This window comes from Onychostruthus taczanowskii, unplaced genomic scaffold, assembly GCF_017590055.1.
Source record: "Onychostruthus taczanowskii isolate IOZ18803 unplaced genomic scaffold, ASM1759005v1 scaffold89, whole genome shotgun sequence".
NCBI lineage: Eukaryota > Metazoa > Chordata > Aves > Passeriformes > Passeridae > Onychostruthus > Onychostruthus taczanowskii.
In genome coordinates this window covers 2,264,666-2,275,705 of record NW_024506882.1, presented here as the reverse complement: position 1 = coordinate 2,275,705, position 11,040 = coordinate 2,264,666, and the positions used below count along the sequence as shown (strand labels likewise).

General features: G+C 56.8%; 1 protein-coding gene across 1 annotated transcript; it reads right to left on the bottom strand.

Moving 5' to 3' along the window:
• Nucleotides 1-402: 402 nt before the first annotated feature.
• Nucleotides 403-10,939, bottom strand: TBX2 (T-box transcription factor 2). Its single transcript, XM_041425396.1, has 7 exons — nt 10,438-10,939; nt 9,451-9,718; nt 6,786-6,932; nt 4,964-5,040; nt 4,715-4,884; nt 2,836-3,449; nt 403-1,999 (listed from the first exon to the last, which is right to left on the bottom strand). Exons 1-7 carry the CDS (start codon nt 10,800-10,802, stop codon nt 1,550-1,552), a joined length of 2,091 nt encoding a protein of 696 aa, XP_041281330.1. The 5' UTR covers nt 10,803-10,939; the 3' UTR covers nt 403-1,549.
• Nucleotides 10,940-11,040: the final 101 nt, after the last annotated feature.

Sequence of the window (11,040 nt, the reverse complement as noted above, 5' to 3'; positions counted from 1 at the left end):
CCGCAGGACCGCCGGTGCCGCTCTGCCCCGCTCCCTCCCGGTGTCAGCAGCGCTCCCCGGTCCCGGAGCGTCCCCGCAGCCGCGGCGGGCCCGGGGACAGCGGAGGCAGCCTGGCACCCGCGGAAGGTCCCGGTGCCGCTTCCCCTCCGCCCCCGCGCACCTGTCCGGCGGCGGGGCCGGTGAATCCCGGGGGGCGGCGACCCCCGACGGGCAGAGCCGGGGGGTCGTGCCCTGCGCAGCCCGGGGCGTTCCGGGCTTTCCCCGTCAGCCGCGGAGGCTCCGCGCCCCGCGGAAGGGGCGGCTCCCAGCGCTGCGCACCTGCGGAGGAGCGGCGGCCCCGACGGGGCGGAGCGGCCGCGGGAATGAAACAGGCGGGAGCCGGCAGGACTTCTCCGAGTAGACTTTTTTTTTTTTTTTTTTTTTTATTGAAAGATGTGAGAATTCATCAAAACTGAACAGACAAGATACCCGAGTAACCAGCACGTTGCAAATCATGTATCTTTTTTATTTTAAAACAAATATAGAGCACAGTCCTGTGATATTTAAATTTATTATACTTTTTTTTTTTTTGTTCTGGAGTGAAAAATAAAAACCTGAGGTTTATTCCTGCATTCTCTATACCCCGCACTGTAACAATATTTTAGTTACGTTTTGGATTCGTTAGTTTATTTTTTTTCTTGCAAAAGTCCGTTAAAGGATTGAAATCTTAGTTTTAATGACTCCAAAAATTGTTTTATCAGTGGCACATGATTGTCCTAGAGAACAGGCGGGATAAACAATATTTTAAAACACAGAGAAACCGATATCTCCTTCAATCACAAAGAGCTAAATAGTTTTCATTTACAATATATATGTTCATGTAAAATGAAAAAAAAAAAAGAAAAAAACTTAAATGCGAGGAGTTAAACTCTAAATATTATGTACACACCAATGTACAACTCTGAATAAATTAATACCAATTTGCATATTCTGGGATCCTTATAGCTTATTTACACAAATTACCATTTATTTCATAAATATCTGCCCAGGTACCCACGAGGCTCCCCCCGCCGTGCCCGCCCTGCGCGGCGGCGGCGGCTGCCGGGGCGGTTTGCTTTCCATCTTCCTTTTCTTATCTCTCTTTTTTTTTTCCTTCTTTTTAAATTATTTTTTCCTTTCCCCTTCCCCTTGCACAGATGAGGGTTTGGCCCCTCTCGCTGCCCACCGAAGCAGGGGCCGCCCCGTCCATCAGGTGTCTCGGTACCAGCTCCTCACCCTGCCCCGAGCTGCGCAGTGCCCGGAGAGGGGGGCTGGGGGGTCCTGGGGGGGCCTCGCTGGGGCGGGGGGAGCCGCTCCCAGCCCCACAGCCGAAGGAGGGTGGGCAAGCCCTGCGCTCCAGCTGTCCCTCCTGGCTCTGGGGTGGCGGCTCCTCACGGCCGGCAGGGTCCATCCCTCTGCTGCAGCACCCCCGGCTCCCTGTCTGCTCCCAGCAATAAATATTTATACTGTGCTGTACAAAATACCAGTGCTTCTCCGCCCCGCCGCGAGGGCTCGCTGCCCGCCCCGCCGGTCACTTCGGGGACTCCCTGCCGGGTGACAGCTCCCGCTGGCTCTCCAGCCCGCTCACCAGTCTCTGGATGTTCTGCAGTTCATTGAGGGACTCCTTCAGCGAGCCCTTGGGGGAGGCGGCGGGGCGCTGGCTGCCCCCCTTGTGCAGGGGCACCTCGGGGGGCAGCGGGCTGGACTCCCGGCTGCTGCCGGCCTTGGAGCCCTCGGAGCCGGGGTTGAGGCTGGCGGGCAGGCCGGTGGTCAGCAGGTTGGTGCTGGGCGGGATGGTGACCGGGAGCTGGTAGGGGCTGAAGCGCAGGCGGGGCCGGCTGCTGCCCAGGAAGGGGTTGCGGGACAGCGGCCCCGCGGCGGCAGCGCTGGTGGCCGGCATGGCCGAGGCGGCCGCTGCGGCCGCTGCCATGTAGGTGTAGGGGTAGGGGAAGAGTCCGCCGAAGGTGGGCATCGGGATTCCCTGAGGAGAGAGAGAGGAAGAGATGTCAGATTGTGCTGCTGGCTCTGCCGCATCCCACCTCCTGTCTGCCACGCCACGGCTGTGTTCCCGAAAAAAAGGCAAATATGGAACAGCTCGGTGTCACCCTAAAAACACAGCGCGGGGGTATCTGTGTGGAACGGGATGAGGGAGGGGGTACAGCCCCTTCCAGCCCATCCCGAGCCAGGCTGGGGACACCGAGCACAAACCCCTGTCTGAGATCTGCCCCATCCCCTCCCCGCACGCTGCCTGTGCAGCATCACAGCCCCTTAACCGCATTAAAACACATTGTTAAGCAGCATGGATAAATTAGCGGAGTTCAAAGCCATCTTTATGTATTCCATCAGAGGAGATGGGAAAGGCAGCACCAGCACAGGCGCTGTGGGAGTGCTTCAGAGCTGACAGGAAGACAGGGAGCTGCTGGATGGGGACAGCCAGGTCAGGCAGGGCCACAGCTCCTGACTCTGCCCTTGACTATGGAGGAGCCATAGCAGCTGCAAAAAAATTTGAGATTCCTTCTCAAATCAACCCCGAAGTCGTCTTCAAAATGTCCTCCGTGTTCTGCCTGTGCCAAATCTGGTAACATCTCAGGGGTGTGTCACCCCTTGTCCCTGTGGACTGCAGAGGGCCTGGGGGAGGCTGGGGGCACCAGCAGCTCCTTCCCCGCAATGGGGCCACCCTGGATGTCCCCACACTGGGGGTGACACTGGCCAGGTCTGACCTGCATCATCACTCAGGGAGCTTTTAGGGAGGACATGAAGAGGAGATTCCAGGGCCCAACTGGACAGCAAGGATAGGGAGGGGGACACAGGGCTTACCTGAGAGGCCAACATGTGCTGGGAGAGGTGGAAAGGGAAGGGGGTGGCCGTCCCTGCTGCGCCCGGGGCGGACGAGAGGGCTCCATTCTCCAGGCTGCCCCCGCCGGTCACCGAGGCCAGCAAGTGTCCCATGCCCATGGCAGAGAAGGCGCCGGGGGCCATGGCAAACTGTCCTGGGTGGATGAAGAGGGGCTGCCCAGCGCCCAGAGGGCTGAAGAACTGCTGCCCATGGAGGCCAGAGAGCGCCAGGCTCTGCAGGTGCCCGGTGCTCAGGTGCGGGGGGCTGTCCGTGTGCACCATCAGCGGGGCGAAGGCCTCCTTGCCCAGCCCGCCGCCCTCCGTGTCCTTCTTGCCTGGCTCCGTCTCTTTCCTCCTTCCTTCCACCTTGTCCTTCTCCAGGCCCCGTGCGCCGAACAGGCCCTCGCCAGGAGCCTCCCGGGGCGATGCACCATCCTTGGCTTTCTCTGGGCTGTGCCTCTCCTTGCTCCGCTCCTCCGGGCACCGGGGGCTGCCGCGGGGCGTCGCGTCCTCCGCGCTGGGGCTGGCTGCTGCCACCGGCCGCTCCTCCGGCACCTTCTCCACCTCCGTGTCGCTGTCAGCCCCTGCCTTCTCCTCTGCAAAGGGATGGAGGGGCACAGGGTCAGAGCAGAAGCGCCCAGGGGAGGCGAGGAAGGGGTCACTCACAAGAGCCCTGGTGTCAGGGAGGGGTCGGACAGTGAAGCCGCGATCGTTTTTAACGGGAGAGACTCGTTTTGGGGGCAGAAATGGGTCCTCGTGCTACGGTCACTCTGGGGAATGGGGATTAACAACAGCAAGTCCTGTGGCTGTGCCAGACAGAAAGAACATGAAGAACAAGAAGAGAGGTTTGATGGAGAACCAGAATCTCTTACAGCATCGCTCTCCTCAGCTGCAAAGTCCAAGCGGGCTGGGGAGCGGGGATGAGGAGAGCGGGCAGTGGACAGCGCGGGAGGAAAATGGTCCTGCGTATATTTAATTACATGGAGCTGATCGCCAGTGCACCGCGGATTTATTCCAAATGTGCAGGTTGAGACAGGTTAAAGAGGCAGTTTTAAGGCTGGGAGTATGGTATAGACTTCGCTAAAAAGGGCTTTAATTTAAAAAACCCCATTGAGCTCTCAGAGGAGCAGGGGGATGCGAGGCGAGGGGCTGGTGAGGGCGAGGGGAGCTGAGCCCCTGCCTGAACGGCTCCACTAAACGAGAAAAGCCTTTTGGTGCGGGTGAGGTGAAGCTCTGCAGGCTGGGGCAAATATTCGGGGAAGCCTTTGAAAGTGGAGAGGGGTGTAATAAACCCTCCCTGCAGCTCGGGGTGGGGGGTTGCAGTTTTGATGAAGGTTTGCAGGGAATCGAGTTGGTGGAAAGTTTAAAGAGCAGATTGATAGTGCGGCGAGACAAAACCCAGCGTCGAACAACTGCAGCGTGGGAGATGCTGGTTTATTTCCATTTACCAGCCTGAAGCCCTGGAGTTACAACATCTTTTTTTCCTCTTTCAAATGTATTAATTATTTTTCTTTTCTCTCTTTTCTCTCTTTTTTAGGGGAGTGCGAGATTCTCATGGAAGGCAGGGCACGCCAGGCTAACGTGGTGAGCCCATTTGCCATTTCTTCTTGTATTATATAAATACAAGGCATCAGGTGGATAGAGGATCAAATATATGTTCAAAAGAAAATACATAAAGAGAAAAACATTGCAACCCGTGAACGCAATTTACGTTTCCTCTATTTTTACCCTTTTGAACCCTGGGCTCCCCTGTGCGCATCCCCACCTTTATTTCCCCCAATATTTTGCCTCGATGCCCGCATGAAATCAGCACGCAGCAGGGACATTTGGGGACATTTGGGGACCGCGACTGCTGCCTTACCTCTGCCGCTGCCCTTGAGGCGCAGGGGGCTGGGCAGGGCACCCACGGGCGAGTGCAGGGCATCGCGCACGGCCGAGGGCTCGCAGGAGGAGGCGTCCGACTCGCCGCCGTCGCGGTCGGGCTTGCAGGGCTCCTCGTACATCCGCAGGGACGGCAGGGACAGCTGCTTCCTGCGGGAGAGAGGCAGCGTCGGGCACCGGCCGAGCCCCCGCGGGCGCGGAGCCGGGGGGGGACGGGCGCACCCCTTACCTCTTCTCCCTCCGGCCATTGCCCGTGTCCCGAAAGCCTTTGGCGAAGGGATTGTTATCGATTTTCAGCTGCGTGATCTGCCGGGGGGGGAGAAGGAGAGAGGGGGCGGTGTGAAGGAGCCCTGGCCGCCCCCCTCCCCGCCGCCGTCGGGGAGCGCGGGGTGCGCGGCGCAGGCGGCGGAACCCGCGTTAACACACCGCATGCTTTATTAAAAATGATGCTGAGGTTTGGGGCTTGAATTATTAATAGCGTCTTAATGATAGGAAGTTATTTTTCACGGCCCCCCGGAGGGAAGATGGCGACTGAGCTGCGCGGCGCTGGTTAAAAGCTATTCTTATCCCTCCCTGCCACGGGCTGCTGCGAACGGCGACATCAGGGCGCTCAGTAATGCATGGCCCTGAAACACGGCCCCGAGAGGGGTCTGGAAAAGACCCGGCTGCCCGGCCCCGCCGCGACCCCCGGCCCGAGCATCCCCCGGCCCGAGCATCCCCCGCCCGACGGGGCCCACGGCCGGCGGCCGGCCCGCGCAGCTTGCGGCGGCCGAGCAGACAAAGTGCTCTTTAATCGATTGTGACTCTTCGCCATAAACTTTACGAGGGAAACAAGCCCACCAGGACCCTCAGACAGAGCTGTCAATTAGCATCAGCAGCCAGGGGTGGAGGTGGGGGTCAGCTTTTGGGTTAAAACACACGCACAAGTCTTGGAAGGGGACGGCAGAGGCTCTGCTCCCCATCGAGTGCTCCTGGCTCTGCCTGCTCACAGGGTGACACTTGCTAAATCACGAAAGCAACTAAAATTAGCTTATCTGCCTCTATTTTTTGGCTCCTCCAGAGCCCTGGGCACCTTCTTGGTGAGGCTGCCCAGGCCTGGTGCTGCTCTTCACCACCTGGGCCTGCAGCAAAGACTCCCACAGCCCAGAAAGGCGCAACAAACTCCATGGGGGAATTATTAATAGTAATAATAAAAATACTGACAACAGCATGAATATAACACTAAAAATAGAGATAATAATACAAGCAGTGTGAGGGCGCATCCTGCTCTGAGGGCTCGAGGTTTAACCTTTCTACTGTTGCTGGGTTTTGCCCTGAATATCCTCGCCAAGATGCACACACAAGAAAAATACTCTGATACGGGGTAAGAGATGGGACAGGGGTGAGAACAGGGAGAGGGACAGGGACCAGGACCCTCAGACAGAGCTGTCAATTAGCATCAGCAGCCAGGGGTGGAGGTGGGGGTCAGCTTTTGGGTTAAAACACACGCACAAGTCTTGGAAGGGGACGGCAGAGGCTCTGCTCCCCATCGAGCGCTCCTGGCTCTGCCTGCTCACAGGGTGACACTTGCTAAATCACGAAAGCAACTAAAATTAGCTTATCTGCCTCTATTTTTTGGCTCCTCCAGAGCCCTGGGCACCTTCTTGGTGAGGCTGCCCAGGCCTGGTGCTGCTCTTCACCACCTGGGCCTGCAGCAAAGACTCCCACAGCCCAGAAAGGCGCAACAAACTCCATGGGGGAATTATTAATAGTAATAATAAAAATACTGACAACAGCATGAATATAACACTAAAAATAGAGATAATAATACAAGCAGTGTGAGGGCGCATCCTGCTCTGAGGGCTCGAGGTTTAACCTTTCTACTGTTGCTGGGTTTTGCCCTGAATATCCTCGCCAAGATGCACACACAAGAAAAATACTCTGATACGGGGTAAGAGATGGGACAGGGGTGAGAACAGGGAGAGGGACAGGGACAGGGAGGGGACAGGGAGAGGGACAGAGACAGGGAGGGGACAGGGAGAGGGCCAGGACCAGGGGCTGCCCGGCCATACCTTGTCGTTCTGGTAGGCAGTGACGGCAATGAAGTCGGTCTCGGGGAACACGTAGGTGCGGAAGGTGCTGTAGGGCAGCTTGAGGATGTCGTTGGCCCGGACGATGTGGAACCTGGGCTGGTACTTGTGCATGGAGTTCAGGATGGTCTGGGATGGGCGAGAGAGCACAGCCCGCGGCTGCCGTCAGCCCCACGCGTCCAGCTCCCTCCCGAAAAAAAAACCCTTTTCTCCCGAAAACATCTCCAAAAAAACACACCACCCAAATTCACCGTGAGGAAGGAATGCCAGCGGAAGATTTCTTTTTTTTTTTTTTTTTTTTTTTTGTTGATGCCATTGCAGGATCTGTCCCCAAAGAAGGAGGTCGGGGAACGCAGGCAGAACAGCATCTTTGCGGGTGTTAAGCACGGCAATAAAGCAGCAAAAGAGATCTCCCAGTTTTATTACAGCCCTGCGAACGCGAGGCGACTTTTCGACACGTTTCTCACCGCTTTTCATATTTCCGTCCTTAAAAATAAATTACTATCCCTCACCACCACAAAAAAAAAATAATGTTAAAAGGCTCTGGGTGAGTGTCGGGGGCGGCAGGAGCCGGTGCCAGCCCCAGCGAGCTCCTGCGACCTGAAAGGAGCGTTTCACCACGAGCCATAGCAAATTTATGTCTCGGAGCAACGTTGCAGAAGGAACAGACTTTTTTTTTTTTTTTTTTTCCTTTCCAGCCAGGTGTCTGAAAGCCTCGCCAACACTCAAAGCCGTTCTCTACCCTTTCGTTTTATTTTTTGAGTTTGGTTTGTTGGTTTTTTTTTTTTTAGTAAAACCCGAATTCCCCGTGATTTGGCTGAGGATTTTGGAAGCGGCTGAGCGCCCCAAGCCGCGCCCCTGGGGCCGCTCCGACCCCTTGCCCCTCGCTGCCTGCTTTCCTGCACGATAGCTTTTAAATAATTCCCCAACCTGCTGTGGTCGGACTGAAATGCAGAATTCACTGCCCAGAATTCGTAGAGAGACGGCGAAAGCTTGAGTAATTATTGTCAAATAACGTCAGGCAAATGGCTAAATAATTATCACTTCATTTCGGTTTAGAAGGTAATAAAAAAATCCCCCCTTTTTTTTTTAACCCAAGCAATAATCACCTGCTGATGAACTGTCGGATCTATGTTATATTGATATAATCTAGATGGGATTTATCATAAAAATGGTGCAAAAAGTCTCATTCAGGCGTGCAAATCTGCATTCCTTTAAAAAAAATAATCATCCTTCTCTGACCAGATGGGCAATGCCTAAACCCTCATCTCGCAGATTTAACAGTCCGGATTTTGGACAACGACAGATACCAGAAATCTTTAATTGAAGGAGGCAAACCGTTAAAAGCGCTGAATCAAACTAGTTTTTCACCAGTACAAAAAAAATAAGGTATTTTTTAGACTCCTTCTCTATCGATTTACCTTTCTGGCTATAAATAACCTCGCAATATATTATTTAACAAAGACGCCGTTTCCTGCCTTAAGAGAAAAAAATAAAAGTGAGAGAGAGAAAAAAAAAAAAAAAAAAAAGAGAAAAAGAGAAAAAAAAAAAAAAAAAAAAAAAAAAAAAAAAGAAAGAAAAAAGAGAGAGAGAGTGGAAAAATAGAGAAGGGGAAAAAAAATAAAAAGAGAGGGGAAAGAAAGTTCTCCTGGAGGTGCGGAGCTGCTCTGAGCTCCCCACCCGAGCGGGGTCCCGCAGCCCCCGCGGCTCCGCCGGGCCCGGCTCCCCGCTAATTACCGTATCAGCAGCGCTGCACGATGAACTTTCCCTTTATCGCCCTAAACGCTCGCTCGGAGGAAGGAGAGCTGGCCGGGGAGCTGGGATTTCCCCCTCCCTGCATTCCCGCAGGATGAGCTCCCCTCGCGTTCTGACCCTGCCGTCTGCGGCTCTCTGCAAGCGGCCAGAGCTCTCCGCTGCCTTTCTTTTCCCTCTCCCTCTCTCCTTTTCCTTTCTTTGTTTATTTTGGTTGGTAGCTTTTTGGCTTAATTCCTTCGTTTTGTTTTACCTCCTTTAGGTGATGAAGATACCATCAGTAAGGATATAAACAGAGGGGTTTTCGGAGGCAGATGGTGCCAAACCATTCCAGCCCTTCTCCCGCTTGAGGAAACCCAGCGCAGGTGCCGCCGGGCCCGGCTCCGCTCGGTCCGGGTGGCAGCGACATCCCCTGTCCGGCCACCGCCCCGTCGGGGCTTCCCCCGCACGGCCTCGGCCCCGCACATCCACCTCCCAAAATTCCTGTCCCCGCAAAGCCTCCGAGGCTGGCAAAACGCAGCAGGACAGGCCGGGGAGGCCGGGGATGCGGGAGCCAAGGGGAGCCCGAGGCTGCCCGCAGCCCAACCCTGCTTTTTCTCTCGGAGAACGGGAGCTGCCCCTCGGTACCGGGCGAGACCGGGGGCTGCGGGACAACCGGGCCACGGCAAGGCCGGGCCAGGCCCTGCCGCTCGGCCCGACCCGGCTGGAGGAGGATCTAAAGCTCCGCGGTTCACCCGGGGAGATCACGGGCAGATCCTGCACCGGGCAAACCCCGCACCGGGCAAACCCCGCACCTTCCCGGGACCGCACCGGGCAAACCCCGCACGGGGCAAACCCCGCACCTTCCCGGGGTCCCTGCCCGGGGGGCTCCGCTCTGCCCCTCAGCCGCACTTACAAAGCCGTGCTTATCCGAGATGTTGTTGGTGAGCTTGAGCTTGTGAAAGGCAACAGGTTTGGCCATCCACTGCTCCCCCGTGGCCGGGCTGTCGGGGTGGATGTACATGCGCTTGGGCATCTCCGGGTCGGCCTTGCCGGCCACCATCCAGCGGGAGTTGTGGAATTTGTACCGGCAGTCGTCGGCCGCCACTATATCCATCAGCAAAATGTACTTGGCCTTCTTGTCCAGGCCGCTCACCCGCACCTTGAACGGGGGGAACATCCTCCTGCGGAGAGACCCAGAGCAGTACAGGGCTGCCCCCGCCCGCCGTCGACCCCCGACGGCTGCGGCCCCGCCGAGCCCCCGGCACCGCCCGGTCCCGGTCCCACCGAGCCCCCGGCACCGCCCGGCCCCGGCTGCTGCTCCCAAACCACCATCTTTTAGTTTAGCTCGCTGAGGATTCCCTGCCTTCCTCACGTCCCACCTCTTCTCATCCCGCCGTGCAGCCCACACCGTGGCAGAAAGCAGGGAAAAGCTCAAAAATCCCATTTCGGGAAATAAGGGGCGAAAATATATTCTTGTTTTCTTCTATTTCTCTGCCCTTCGCCGACCCGCTCGCTCAGCACCTCGGGCTGCCTCCTCCGGGCCCGGGGCCACGGGCAGGGCCGGGGACGACCCCGGACGTGGGGAAAGTTTGGCAGGAGGGAAGGAAGCGGCGGGAAGCGGAGTAAACAACGGGAGCGGGGGGTTCCGAGCGCTCAATTAACGCGCACGAATTTAATTCGGGATCGCGCTCGGAAAAGTAGTAATGGGAGGCGGGGGGAGCGGTGACGGGAAAGCTCGGAGGAGCGGAGGGGAAACACATCCGAAAAACTCCAGGGATCGAAACTCCCGGCGTTAACTCACGGGGACGGATGGGAAGAGGGATGGAGCGAGGGGCGAGGGCGCTGCGCGGCCGCGCAGGTGCGGGGAGGGCTGGGGGGGCTGCGCGGGGCCGGCTCTTACCTCCCGGACTTGGTGATCACCATCTCGGTGCCCAGCTTGTGAAACTGGTCCCAAAGCTCTTTGGCTTCCAGCGTTACTTTGGGGTCGTCCTCGACCTCCTCCTCGGGTTCCAGGCTTTTGAGCGAGCGCAGATGAGCGGCTTGGTGGTGGTGTCCCAGGGCCGAGACGTGCAGCCCGGCCTCGGCCGCCCCGGCCAGCCCCGGGTCCGGCATGGGCTTCGCCAACGCCGCCGGAGGCAGAGCCAGAGCCGGGAAAAAGGACGGCTGGGCGGCTGCGAGGAAAGCGGACATGGGGAAGTCAGCCGGCCGGGGTGCGTGGAAGGGGTGGTAAGCCATGGCAGTCCCTGGGAAGGCTGGATCTCTCATCGGTGCATCCACAAATCCAGGAGAAAAAGAGGGATTCCCTTTACAGAAACGCGCGTGTGTGTATTTGTTGGGTTTTGGTTTTTTTTCCCCTTCTCCTGCCCAGCGAACTCGCTCGAGTCTCTGGAAGAGGAAGGAAAATCAACAACACACACACAATCTCCAAAAAAAAAAAAAAAAAAAAAAAAAAAAAAAAAAAAAAAAGGGGAAAAAAAGCCCAAAAAAAATTGGGGGTAAAAAA